Raw genomic sequence first — 14,507 nt, forward strand, 5'->3', positions numbered from 1 at the left:
TAGTTAAGTTATTTGTAATACTTGCTTTTCTCTAAACCTGTTCTGACACAATACACTGAACTTAACGTACAACTTTTCTTCGTCTTTCAGAAGTAATAGATGTCAGGCTTAAGGCTATCGTATAGCCTGTAGTCCAGTATACTAGGACAGTAGGCTAGAACTTATTAAAAACCATCATAAAATAAGAGTGCCAAAGGTAGATGGCTAAACTGAAACAAGAAGAAGGAATGTCAGGATTTACCATCCCGTCAACGTCGAGGTCATTTGGGACGGTGCATAAGTTCGATAGTTGATGAAGGAAATCGGTAGTGTTCTTTTCATAGGAACCATCCCGGCATTCATTTTAGGACATTTTGGGACAGGCTGGAAAATACTTATAAGTGATTTCACTAGGGTACTAGAGACACGCCTTAGAGCTAGGAATAAAGATGGCCACAGGTCTGTTGATACAGCGGATGAAAATGATCTCATTGTCAGAATATTTTCTACAAGAAGGCAGATCTTATTTCATGGCGTTACAGTAGACTCACCTCCTCCATCCCATAAGAAAAGCCCTCCTTATTAGTACCGACATAATGCCATCAAAATATCTTTATTACAGCTTTTTTGTAAGGTTACACAGCAGACAAATATCTTCCTAGTATTCAAACTTATATTCGATATTAAAGTACTTGTCTTTTTCAGGAAGGCTTCCTTTTCATTGCCAGACTGCTCTCAGTATCCTATTTACTTCTGACGCCATCAGTTATTCTGCTGCCCAAATAGCAAAACTCGTCACTACGTTTAGTGTATGCTATCCTAATTTAATTCCTTCTGCAGCATCTCATTTAATTTGATTACGTTTTATTACCCACGTTTCATTTTTATTGATGTTCGTCTTGTAACTTCTTTCCCATGTATCCCTCTGAATTGATCGCCAAGTCCTTTGCAGGCTCTGATAGAATTACAATACCATCTGCAAATCTGAAAGCTTTTAATCTTATATATACTTTGTCTGTGTATAGGATGAGAAATAATCTACAACCATGACTCACTCACTTCTCGACAACTGCTTCCCTTTAAAGTCTTTACATTATTATAACTGCTGCGATTTCTCCAATTCTACAACTACTGTAATGTGGGTTTCTCTTTCTTCGATATATATATTACAGTAAGGCGTACGGTCAGTACTGTTTCGCATAATCTTCAGTTTCTCCAAAACTCAAACAACTCTTCGCCTAGGCCGTTTTTTACCAGTTGCTCTATTCTCTTCTAGATAATTAGTATTAGTATTTTACAATCATGAATTATTAAACTTACTGTTCGGTAGTACTCTCACCTCTTAGCATCTTCCTTCTTTGGTATTGGAATTATTAGAGTCTTAATGTAGCCCGAGAGTAATTCGCCTGTCTCAAATATATCGCATGCCAAGTGAAATCGTTTGATCATAGTTGACTCTCCTGATGATTTTACTAATAATGAAGGATTATCGTCTACTCCAACAACCTTCTTTCGACTTAGGCCTTTCAGTCTTTTGTCAAATTCCTTTCGCAGTAACGGATCACGAATCTCACCTTCATCCACATCTTCCAATTTCATGAGATTGTCTTTCAGTTTCTTTTCTTTATACAGTCGATATTTACATCCCGTCCACCTTTCAACTTTGTCTTCTTTGTGAATCTGTGTCATTTGAGCTCTTGATGGTAAGCAAGGGAGATTAGAGTTTGACGTCCTGTCGACGTCGAGGTCATTAAAGTCGGAGAACAAACCCGGAATGTCTCAAGAAAGGAGAAGGAAATCGCCTGTTGCCTCTCATTCGAACCATCTCGGAATTTGCGTAGAACGATGTAGAGAAACTACAGAAAACTAAAATGTACATGACCAGACGTGGATCTGAACCGTCATCTCCGCGAATGTGAGTTCGAGGCGTTTACCACTGCGGCATCTTGCTCAGTCAGATGCTTTTCTTTTTCTACAAAGGTTTATTTACTTTTCCTATCAGGACCATCTGGCTTCTACAGCGTTCGATGTCTGCTTTGCCACTGTCAGTCTCCTTATGCGCATCGCCCCGTCGATCCAAAAAGTTTCGTTTAGCAAAAAAAAAAAAAAAAAAAAAAAAAATAGATAAATACTAAGATGGTGATTTTAATGTTCCAGGTGTTCTACATAGGTTCTCCCCACTTGAGTGCAACGCACAGAATGCTCATACAACAGTGTGAAACTGCCAGAAAAGCCCTTCATTGGAATGTTATTCAATTGGCGCGTCATATTCGCTTGCATGTCGGTTATGTCATCAAAGTGTTGAACCTTGAAACGAATTTCTGCACTTATCGATTTGTGGTAGGTTCGCGTTGTTGCATCAAGTCTCACCACCGTTGATGATTTTTTTTCAGAAAAGAATTGCTCGTGTTTCGCATTTCAATCAAATAGCGATGGAAGTCCACGCGTCGTTTTTTTTAGTTCGGGACTCATGATCTGCGGGACAAACTTTACACACAATTTTCTCTTCGTTGAAACATCCTGGAGGATATCTTGAATACTTGATACTTGAATACTTTATCTATGAGCCGATATTGTCACACTATGGCCGGACGTCCACTGCGTAACACAGCCTGCTGAAATTGGTTGGTCAAATGAAGATATATTGTTTACAATTGTTAATTCAAGCTGCTACTGCATTTATGCGCTGACGTCGCTTATACGCCAGGAATAAAACCAGTCTCGGAACTTTCGGGATGGACTGTGTATTCCATTACGCCTGTTTCATTTGCAGCATATTTATATTTATTCTTTTCATTACTCATATTTAACACCGAAAGAGTATTTTTGAAGGCTACATGAGCCGACAGTAAGGTGCGGATTCAAGTGCTTAGCGAAGTGTTTCTATTTTTACATCTATTGTTTTCCAAGTTTCTTACTTGAAGTTCCGAGAATGTAGCGTGAAAACTAAGGGCTTCGAAAACGGCAGGGAGACCGCTCGGGGTAGCCGTGCGGTCTTGGGCACCTTGCCACGGTTTGCGCGGCTCCCCCCGTCGGATGTTCGAATCCTCCCTCGGGCATAGGTGTGTGTGTGTGTGTGTGTGTGTGTGTGTGTGTGTGTGTTGTACTTAGCGTAAGTTAGTTTGAGTTGGATTAAGTAGTGTGTAAGACTAGGGACCAAGAACCTCAGCAGTTTGGTCCCATAGAACTTACGACAAATTTCCATTTCCAAAACGGCAGTGAATTCTACAAAATTACAAGCTATATTTGAAACAGGATGCTTTCCCGACGTGGATGGGGCTTGCCTCCGAAGCGCCTGTAGCGAACAGCCCATTCAGGGAAAGGATCCCACTCACAGGATGATCCTACCTACTGCCGACAGCAAGTCCTACAAGTTTCGTGAGTTCAGAGGAAGTACCGACAAAACACACGAATCTGAGTAAGCCAAGAAAGAAAGGAAAAGAACATTGCTTTTCATCTGCTGTATTTGTCTGAACTGCAAATTCTTGGATGATGTAGTAAGGCCATGTACTGAGCACGAAAGCAAACAAATTATTATTACACAGAATGTCCTCAGAAGAATGTCTCAGTTACAAATTTTAACAGTATCAATTGTAAGCGCTGCGGAGTGTTGGTTCACGGTCACAATTATTGAGTAACTCAAAACAGTTTTAGTTTGACGCTTGCGCGAGTACTGCTTTTTAGTTTTCCCGCTGACGGTGCCACATACGCAGCGTGGCGGCTCCAGAGTATAAAGCGTTTTCTGTTTTCTGCAGTTTGTTAAGAGCGAATCTGTAATTTCCGTTCAACATGCGTTACGTTTAAAATTTAATTGTGATCCCCCAAGTGGAAAAACATCCGCCAATGGTAAAGTCAGTTCGAAACGAGCCGATGTGGGTGTAAAGGGAGCACCAAAAGTGTCTAAAGAGCACGTTGACTGTATCAGAACATCTTACCCTCTTAGTCCTAAGAACTCTGCTCGGAAAGCACATCCTCAACTTGAGTGCCAAACACGATAGTGTGGACCGTTTTAAGAAAGAGTTTACACGCACAGTTGGTACATGCTTTAGAGCCAAATGGTTATTGTGCACGTTGTAACTTTGCAAATGAAGTGTTGTAGAGGGAAGATGACCTTGTTGATCATGTGTGTCCAGCGATAAGGTGACTTTTCTTATAGGTGGATAGGTTAATACCCACAATGTTCATTTCTGGGGGTCAGAATATCATCACGAATCTGTACAATATCAAAGAGATTCCCCAAAATTAAACGTTTTCTGCGTTGTGTCCCAACTTCAAATGTACAGACTATTTCTCTTCGCTGAAGCTACAGTAACAAAGGTGGCTTATCTGGATACATTGCCAGAACGGTTCTTTCCCCAGTTAAAAGTGAATCCGAATATTTATTTGTTAACAAGATGTAGTCCTTCCCCACTGGAATCTGTTTGCATGAATGTGATTGAACTTTGAAGTCTCTGACCGTTGGCTTGGTTGTAATGCTCAAAAACTCTTTTCCCGCTGACGTCCACGTTCACCAGATCATTCGGCATGCGGTTTATTTCCTTTGGGGCTTTATAAAGAATTGTGTCTGCGTTCCGCCACTACATAATGATTTACCTGAGTTCACACGCAGATTTGAAGATGCTATTGCTTCCATTACAGATCTCCGTGTGGAGGGCATAGTAATAACCATCCCTGGCGGAGAGAAACGAGTGAAAGAGTTGAAAGCATGCAAGTCTCCAGGTCTTGATGGAAACACAATTCAGTTTTACAGAGAGTACCCTACAGCAATGGCTCCTTACTTACCTTGCATTTGTCGCGAATTTGTCGCCTAAAGTAAAGTCCCAAGTGACAGAAAAATAGCGCAGGTGACTCCTGCATGTAATAAGAGTGAGGAAATGGCTAGTAGTGGTAGCAGGTATCCTCCGCCAAGCACCGTATGGTGGCTTGCGGAGTACGTATGTACGTATAGAAGTAGAGTTATTAACCAATGAGTGGGTAGAATTGGATTTTACGTTGGATGTATTCAGAGGCCCACATATAGAACATGTGTAAGAAAAACTAGTTAGTTTACCCTCAGTTTGTTGTGGTCTTTAATCCAGAGACTGGTTTGATGCAGCTCTCCGTGCTACTCTATCCTGTGCAAGCTTCTTCATCTCCCAGTACCTACTGCAGCCTACACCCTTCTGAATCTGTTTAGTGTATTCATCTCTTGGTCTCCCTCTACGACTTTTACCCTCCGCGCTGCCCTCCAAAACTAAATTGGTGATCCCTTGATGCCTCAGAATATGTCCTACCAACCGATCCCTTCTTCTGGTCAAGTTGTGCCACAAATTTCTCTTCTCCCCAATTCTAGTCAATACCTCCTCATTAGTTATTTGACCTACCCATCTAATCTTCAGCATTCTTCTGTAGCACCACATTTTGAAAACTTCTATTCTCTCTTTGTCTAAACGATTTATCGTCCACGTTTCACTTTCATACATGGCTACACTCCATACAAATACTTTCAGAAACGACTTCCTGGCACTTAAATCTATACTCGATGTTAACAAATTTCTCTCCTTCAGAAACGATTTCCTTGCAATTGCCAGTCTACATTTTATATCCTCTCTACTTCGACCATCATCAGTTATTTTTCTCCCCAAGTAGCAAAACTCATTTAGTACTTTAAGCGTGTCATTTCCTTATCTAATACCCTCAGCATCACCCGATTTAATTCAACTACATTCCGTTATCCTCGTTTTGATTTTGCTGATGTTCATCTTATATTCTCCTTTCAGGACACTGTCCATTTCGTTCAGCTGCTCTTCCAGGTCCTTTGCTGTCTTTGACAGAATTACACTGTCATCGGCGAACCTCAAAGTTTTATTTCTTCTCCATGGATTTTAATTCCTACTCCGAATTTTTCTTTTGTTTCCTTTACTGCTTGCTCAATATACAGATTGAATAACATCGGGGAGACGCTACAACCCTGTCTCACTCCCTTCCCAACCACTGCTTCCCTTTCATGCCCCTCGAATCTTATAACTGCCATCTGGTTTCTGTACAAATTGTAAATAGCCTTTCGCTCGCTGTATTTTACCCCTGCCACCTTCAGAATTTGAAAGAGAGTATGATGTAAGATTTGTTGTAAACAGCCTAAATTTAACTGCTTTAGTACACCATTGAAAGTGGGGCATTCTTTTATGGGTACACCATATTAATTTATGTTCTTTACTTTGACTATTGTTATAATGATGAAGCACGTGTGGGAACGTGACCCGCCGGTCTGGCCGGCGGCCGGTAGAAAGTGATGACGTGCTCGGTGTTTGCGTTGCAGTGAAGGGGCGCAGCCGGACGCTGTACCGGTGCGGCGGCGCGCTCATCAGCAGTCGCTACGTCATCACGGCGGCCCACTGCGTCACCACGCTGCCGTCGGACTTCCAGCTGTGAGTATCGCCATGCTGCTGCTACAGCCTGCACGCTTACGCTCGATCTGTCGCGCTCTGTGACATTATTCACTCGCTTTTCGTTGAAGTCGTAGCTCCACTCTACGAGGAAGCCGTAACTCTGGAGCAGCCACACACTTCCCTTGTAATCGATGTCCACGAACTGGTCTTGGAATACCCCATTGTTCAGAAGGCAAATAAATGCTCTCGAATTCCCTTCTTTCTGTAAACGGTTAGCCGGCCGAAGTGGCCGTGCGGTTAAAGGCGCTGCAGTCTGGAACCGCAAGACCGCTACGGTCGCAGGTTCGAATCCTGCCTCGGGCATGGATGTTTGTGATGTCCTTAGGTTAGTTAGGTTTAACTAGATCTAAGTTCTAGGGGACTAATGACCTCAGCAGTTGAGTCCCATAGTGCTCAGAGCCTGTAAACGGTTACAGTACTCTGTTAATCGCACGCGTTACACAACGTCAGTCGCGTAAGGCCAAATACCCCTATTATTTCGTGGCCAGCTGAACATATCGAAATAAGCAGTCGGCAAACAGTAGTACGTTAAGAGGCACGTAATTTTTTACATATGGAAATACATACGGAAATTCTTGTATCAGCTGAGACATTGTAGTAATAATTATTTTAAATTGAACGGCGTAGTTATTCTAACGGAATCCTAAAGATACTGAAAAGACGAGTACAACTATATTCTGATTAAAATTAATTGATTGTTGACACTTCACGCGTTGGTGCTGGTTTCCTCCAATCAGAGCGCTCATCGTCACGCCCGAACCGTTCGCCGTTGCCAAACTGTTACAACAACTGGTCAGTTCACTCCGAATTCCTTGTCTGGCGTTCTTTCTTGAAGTGCTTGGATCCAGAATTAGGGGTCTGGCACTTTTATTTCGTATTTCATTACCACAAACAATGCACTCACATACCGTTGCAAACGAAATACACACGTTTCATACACATGATTAGTAAACACTACTGGATACTTCTGCATGGGACACAATTCAGAGTCACATTTGCAGTTATAATCACAGAGATCGACTCTTTTATGACAGGCTTCACACGAAATTGCATGAAACTGAGTTTTTGAAGGCTGCAATTCGCCATTGAGACTGGATGAAGACTGTGACAAATATAACAACTCGTCCCGGTACTGTAATTTAGCGCAATGGTTAGCGTATTAAATTTCCGTGTTAAAGATCGTAGATTCGAATCTCACTAAATGTCGCGAATTTTTTTTTATTTCCAAACCTAATCGAAAGAGATTATCACTTTTATTCAATTAATTGGCTTAAAGAGAATTTCTTTATTTCTAATTCTTTGCCCCGCCATTTTCATTATCCTGCCGCAGATCAGTCATTGGTCACTTACAATCAGCTGTCCACAGAGCATTTCGCTTTTCCGACATACCTTGCGGCGCCACTTCCAATATTGCTCCGCGTTACACATTAAGAGCAGTTGTGAAGTGACTTGCCGTGTTTGTGCGTTGCCTATAACAGAGCGGCAGCCAGCAGCCGGTGACAGCACCGTTAACACACAGACGTCAACTATCAAGTAACTTTAAACGGACTATGCATACAATACGTTCCAAGAGGCATCCATACATATTATAAAAATGGACGTTGATAAGTATTTATGCGTGTTTTGTGTATTTACATACGTTCGACATGTCCTCATAAACAACTGGGCTGATTTCAACCAAACTCAGTATACAGATTCCTTACTGTAAGGCAACAGTCGCTGTGGAGGGAAGAGCCACCTACCTGTCATATTTCAGGAAAATGGATATCAGTGTATGGCATCGTTGGCCGGGAAGCCCCTATACGGGGAATTTCGGCCGCCAAGTGCAAGTCTTATTTCATTCCATGCCACATTGGTCGACTTGCGTGCTGCTGATGAGGATGAAATGATGATGAGGACAACACAACACTCTGTCCACGAGCGGAAAAATCTCCAACCCTACCGGGAATCGAACCCGGGCCCGCTTGCGTGGGAGGCGAGCACGTTACCACCCACACAAGAAGGCAGACGTATTTCAGGAGATACGTCATAAACAAAGAGATGGATGAAAAACTGCCGGGTCATACCTGACTTTTACATTTATTATCTCTCAGCTACTAACTCTATTCGCAATAAATTTTGCATGCAACATTCACATCTACCGCTAAATGCACCTACAAAATTATATCATGATAGCACACATAGGTCAGGAGATATAGCGAGGTAGACACTGATATGCGTGAAAAACTGCCGCATTGTGCATGACGAAACTTATTACATCCTTGCTACTAACTCTATTCGCAACGTATTTCGAAGACAGTATCCCCATATGCCCATGAATGTTCTTGCGCAAATACATCATTGTACGACACATAGTTCAATAGATATGATGTCACCAACACTGAGATACGTGAAAAAATGTCGCATCATGCACGAAGTTTTAATACATCTATTCTTCTCTAAAAAGGAATCTCTACAGTCGAGTCAACTGAAGGAAACACTAACATTGGGCAGCTTTCAGTTGCGAAGCGCAAACGGCTAAAATCTAATAGGAAAACCGTTCAAAAATGGCTCTGAGCACTATGGGACTTAACTGCTGTGGTCATCAGTCCCCTAGAACTTAGAACTAGTTAAACCTAACTAACCTAAGAACATCACACACATCCATGCCCGAGGCAGGATTCGAACCTGCGACCGTAGCAGTCCCGCGGTTCCGGACTGCGCGCCTAGAACCACTAGACCACCGCGGCCGGCTAGGAAAACCGTCTATGGAGTTATGAAAGGTGTTACAGTATAGAAATGTTTACAGAATTGCGTTGTAGACACGTAAAGCAGTTGCTCCTAGCGTACAAAAACTGCCCGGGGGCATTGTTTCTTAATGTTGATACCGTACTTGTACATTTGTACGTACATTGTGCGTATTTCTTTGTACGACTGTTTCATTATTTCGAAGATGCTTTCAAGAATACATGGAAATGAAAAATTTTTGATATAAAACTTCCTGGCAGATTAAAACTATGTGCCCGACCGAGACTCGAACTCGGGACCTTTGCCTTTCGCGGGCAAGTGCTCTACCATCTGAGCTACCGAAGCACGACTCACGCCCGGTACTCACAGCTTTACTTCTGCCAGTATCTCGTCTCCTACCTTCCAAACTTTACAGAAGCTCTCCTGCGAACCTTGCAGAACTAGCACTCCTGAAAGAAAGGATACTGCGGAGACATGGCTTAGCCTGGGGGATGTTTCCAGAAAGATGGTAGAGCACTTGCCCGTGAAAGGCAAAGGTCCCGAGTTCGAGTCTCGGTCGGGCACACAGTTTAAATCTGCCAGGAAGTTTCATATCAGCGCACACTCCGCTGCAGAGTGAAAATCTCATTCTGGGTTTTCGATATAGTTCATTTTTTGTTTTCGTTTCTAATAGAAAATTGGTGAAATGAATACCTGGGCAATGCTGGGTTTGGCAGCTGGTAGTAAATATTTTAAGAGGTGATAATACTGAGTATTTCGAATAAAATATTGCATATTCAATGTGATCAATTTCCGTCGGTTACAGAGATGCATCTGTTAGAAATCAGTCCAAACCAGTACTACAGATGGTGATAAGCAAAGGCAAGGAATAAGTTCAAACTCGATTTTCATAAATTTCACCTCCGTCTTCAACACACTGTCGAATTCTCTCAAAAACACTACGTTAGCCTTTCTGAGGTGATCTTGACATTATTTTATGAGGACGCTATTGTTCATAGGACGTACGACCAAATCATTTCTTATGTTTACTTTTTCTTTGTAAAATTTATCACCGTACCCTTGCAATCATCCCCACAAACAGAGAATCTACAATAACAACTTCTGCTGACCTTGGTGGCCAAGAAACGTGACCATTTTCGCTGGTCCATCTCCGGGAATATTAGGTTTCGATGAAATATCAGCTGACAATTAGAATGTACAGGGTCCCCGTCGTGCTGGAACAACATACAAATCCTTACAGCTGAAGTATCCTCTTCCAATAATGCAGGAAGCTCTTTTTCAAGAAGGTCTAGATAAAGTGGTCCTGTAAGACAATGCAGTAACATAATAGACCAATCATCTGATTGCCTTTTACGTCACGTAACATATTTACAGAAAAGTGTTCTTGAAAATGTCTCTCCACCAACGTATGTGGGTTTCTGTCGGACCACTGATATGAGTTCGATTGATACCCCATGGCTTCATCAGCAAACAGTATTGATGAGATTACTCGACTCTTTTCATTCAGCCAACTACAAAATTCTAATAATTTTCCTTTATCTCCCTCTCGAAGGTGTTTAATTCAGTGTAAATCAGATGTAGATACATACACCAATATAAAAAAAGCCTAGTAACTTGAGCACCAACACTGGAAATGCGAACTTATCACTGTAACCAGCTATATCTCTTTAAACAATAATAATTGAACAAATGCAATGTGTTAATCGAATTAATCTATACTACCACATCTAAAGTGTTTAGTATTCCTTCTGAAACGCCTTGTATATACTACTTCTTAATGTCTTCAATGAAGTATTCCGCAGAAGTGTAAGAAGAACAGAGCTAAAATTGAGAGATAAGGTGGCCTATATCCGATATTGCGATCCTGCGTATAAGAACAAAGCCTGATTTCATAGTCCACACCACTCCATCCTTCACGGTGTTTACACTTTAACAGTCGACCGGCCATTCAACTTCAGCTCATTTCTGAGGTTATTTTGCGGAAAGTTTCAACGCCAAAAATAATTATATTTGCTTCAATAATAGTATCATTTACCGAGGAGTTCGCTTCGATATAATGAATTGATCGCGAAATAAAATGGGTATTACTGTCAATGTCTTTATAGTCTTCATTAATAAATCCCTATGCTATGAGAGGTGACAAAAATTTTTTCTTTTCAGGCGCTGCGTCAGCTTACTTGCTGCCCAGCGCGACTCTGATGCTCGTATATAAGCTCCTAAATGTAGAAAAAGGCCTTCGGGCGGAAACGTTTTGATCATCCCTTCTATCATGACGCGTCGCAGCTGTCATCAGAGGCGTATCAGGGTGCTAAACACTGTCATGTACTCAACTGGCCATTCAAATTGCAACACCAGAAAGGATAATAAATAAGGAAATTTTACATATTGTGCATAGTAAGAAGAAAACACAATTTAACTAAAGGTGATTTGCGGGGATACTGGGTGGAATATGTACTACACAAAGCGAGGCCTCTGGCCGGCCGTCGTGGTCTAGCGGTTCTAGGCGCTCAGTCCGGAACCGCGCGACTGCTACGGTCGCAGGTTCGAATCCTGCCTCGGGCATGGCTGTGTGTGATGTCCTTAGGTTAGTTAGGTTTAATTAGTTCTAAGTTCTAGGCGACTGATGACCTCAGAAGTTAACTCGCATAGTGCTCAGAGCCATTTGAACCATCAACAAGGACTGTAATGTGGCTGGTCGTCCAGTGGAACTGAACTTGAAATATGGATAATGATCATTCTATGCTACTTTAATTATATGCAGAGTTCATAAACTGCTGAGGCTGTCAAGCGGTGGTATAGCAGCCTCTTCGCAATCCTTGACCAGATGTTTTCAGTGAATGAGCAATCTGCACAATGCACGGCACAGGTTGAAAATGGAATACTCTGTGCGTCAAGATAGGTCAACATATCGCTGCAACATGCGGTCTTGTGTTTCTTGTTGAAAGATGTCATGGATACTTCAAAGATAGAGCACAGCCACCGGCCTTAATACGACAGAAATGTAACTGCTGCTGTCCAAATTACAGGATTTACATAGAAGAAATGATCCTTTAGGTATCCACTGCCATCCTATACCGTGAGATGCAGCGCCAGTATGACGATTGTAAATGCAATGTGGCAACGGCTCGGAGCCTCCACACGTAGATAAGTGCATTGTGATGCAGTGCGCACAACCGACACTCATTTGAAAGAATACGTGGTGCCACTTCTGTATCCAGTGCTGTCGTTGGGTACACCACTGTCTAAGGGCCTCTCACTCATGCTGCATCAACTGTCAACGTGCTGACAGTCCGTGGTGCTCCACACGTCGTCGCACTGTCAAGCTAATTTCATAAGTCAAGGTACGTGACGTGGCTGTTGCAATACTGCACTGGCGACCGAACAATGTGTGTTCCCTTTCGGGCACTAGTCGCATGGGCCGCCAAGATCTGACATGTAACTGAGTACCCTGAAACCATCGATTCGACATTAGGATGGCACTCGTGGTATCCCGACCAACACGAGCAGCAATATCATAAACCGCGATAAACCTCAGTCTCAATAGGCCAAGGTCCTGCCGATGTCCAGTTGTGGGACGTGCTGGTCTGCTTACACGATGTAAAACACAGTCTTCTCACAAACAGCCATCTTTCAGATGCGATTTCGAATGAAAAACCCGCTGCGAAACCTTTTTTCATACGTACAATGTAGTTGGTGTTAGTCACACCTACATACATATCGAAGCCCACGGACAGATCGACTCTCTACCACGGCTGATATTACGGTGTTACGGGCGCGAACGGAAGAGTATGCTCCGAGGGCTATCGGGGGCTTTCAGCACCGCTCTGGTGGAGGCACTGCGCTTTGTGCTTGGGCTATATCCGATAGACAGAACTATTAAGTATCGCGCGGCAACGTATTGGCTGGAAACGGACAGACCAGACAAAGAGAGAGGCCTCTTTGACGAGATACAGACCTTAAGAGAACTCAGGACGTGGAGAGCGAATTGGTGGCAAAAGGAGTGGAATAAGTGTGAAAAGGCCCGTAGAGTAGGTGCATTTTTCTCCAATGTCAGGGAGTAATTGAGGATGAAACATATCAATAACAACCAGGGCATGTTTTATTTGTTAACCGGCCACGCATTTGCTGCATGTAAATCTCGGTTAAGAGGTTGATCGTGCCTGTGGAGAGGCAGAGAGAGAGAGAGAGAGAGAGAGAGAGAGAGAGAGAGAGAGAGAGAGAGGAGCCTTAGAACACATTCTTCTCTGATGCGCATTCAGTAAGCAGTGCAACATATATTTTTTCTCATCCAATTTCAGTTGAAAAAATTCGGAATTGTGGGACATCGTGGAATATTCCCGCTTCAGTCCCTATATTTTCATGAAGTTCCGATGGGTGTTGGCGCTATACGAAGCCTTTAAAAAGACGTCTGTAAAGGAGTTGCGTTCCAAGCAGAGAGTTGTCATTGAGTTTCTTTTGGGTAAAAATCAGAGGATCACAGATATTCATAGGCTCTTGCTGAATGTCTACGAAGATCTGGCAGTGAACAAAAGCTCGGTGAGTCGTTGGACGAAGCGGCTGTCATCACCGCAGCAAGGTCGCGCGGTCCTGTCCTACTTCCTGCGTGACAGCCGGCCGCACACATCACTGACTCTTGCAGTGTTGGAACGTGCGGACACTCTCATTCGAGGTGACCGAGGCATTGCAGTCAGACACACGCTGCACAACTGGACGTCTTTATTGGTAGTGCTGACACACTGGTACAACGTTTGGGATAGTCAAACGTGTGTGCCCGCCGGCTTCCTCGCCGCCATAAAGAGCAACGAAGGACTACCTGTGCGGAATTGCTTGCTCGTTACGAGGCTGATCGTGACAGTTTTTTGTCGAACATCGTCAAAGAAGATGAAACATGGGTTTATCACTTTGTGCCAGAAACACAACGGCAATCCATGCAGTGGCACCATACCACCTCTCCTCCGAAGAAAAAGTTCAAAGCCGCACCCTCAGCCGGTGAAGTCAAGGCGACGGTCTTCCGAGTGGGTTATTCTGCCAGGCAGTTAAGTGTGATTTGCAGAGTATCCATGTAGATGTAGATGTAGATGAAGTGTATTTTTCTATCCTCAGGAAACTGAAGAAACGACTTCATCGTGTTCGTCGCCACAAAAATGCAAACCAACTTCTCCTTCTTCGTGACAACGCGAGGCCCCATACAAGTCTGCGCACCCGAGAGAAGCTCACAAAACTTCATTGGACTGTTCTTGCTCATCCACCCTAGACGCCGGATCTCATAGCTTCCGACTTACACCTGTTTGGCCCCATGAAGGAAACAGTGCGTGGATGATGGAGAGGTTACTGGTGCAGCACGACGTTGACCGCGGCGTCGAATAGTAGAGA

At 43.1% G+C, this 14,507-nt stretch overlaps 1 protein-coding gene across 1 annotated transcript in view; it reads left to right on the plus strand.

Annotated features, from left to right (window-relative positions):
* LOC124721087 overlaps positions 1-14,507 on the plus strand; it is a 213,365-nt gene that overhangs the window by 163,101 nt on the left and 35,757 nt on the right. Inside the window, exon 3 of the mRNA XM_047245932.1 lies at positions 6,278-6,386. Within this exon, the coding sequence (XP_047101888.1) occupies positions 6,278-6,386 (109 nt within the window). The remainder of the gene's footprint in view (positions 1-6,277; positions 6,387-14,507) is intronic.

Source organism: Schistocerca piceifrons, chromosome 1 (assembly GCF_021461385.2).
Source record: "Schistocerca piceifrons isolate TAMUIC-IGC-003096 chromosome 1, iqSchPice1.1, whole genome shotgun sequence".
Classification (NCBI taxonomy): domain Eukaryota; kingdom Metazoa; phylum Arthropoda; class Insecta; order Orthoptera; family Acrididae; genus Schistocerca; species Schistocerca piceifrons.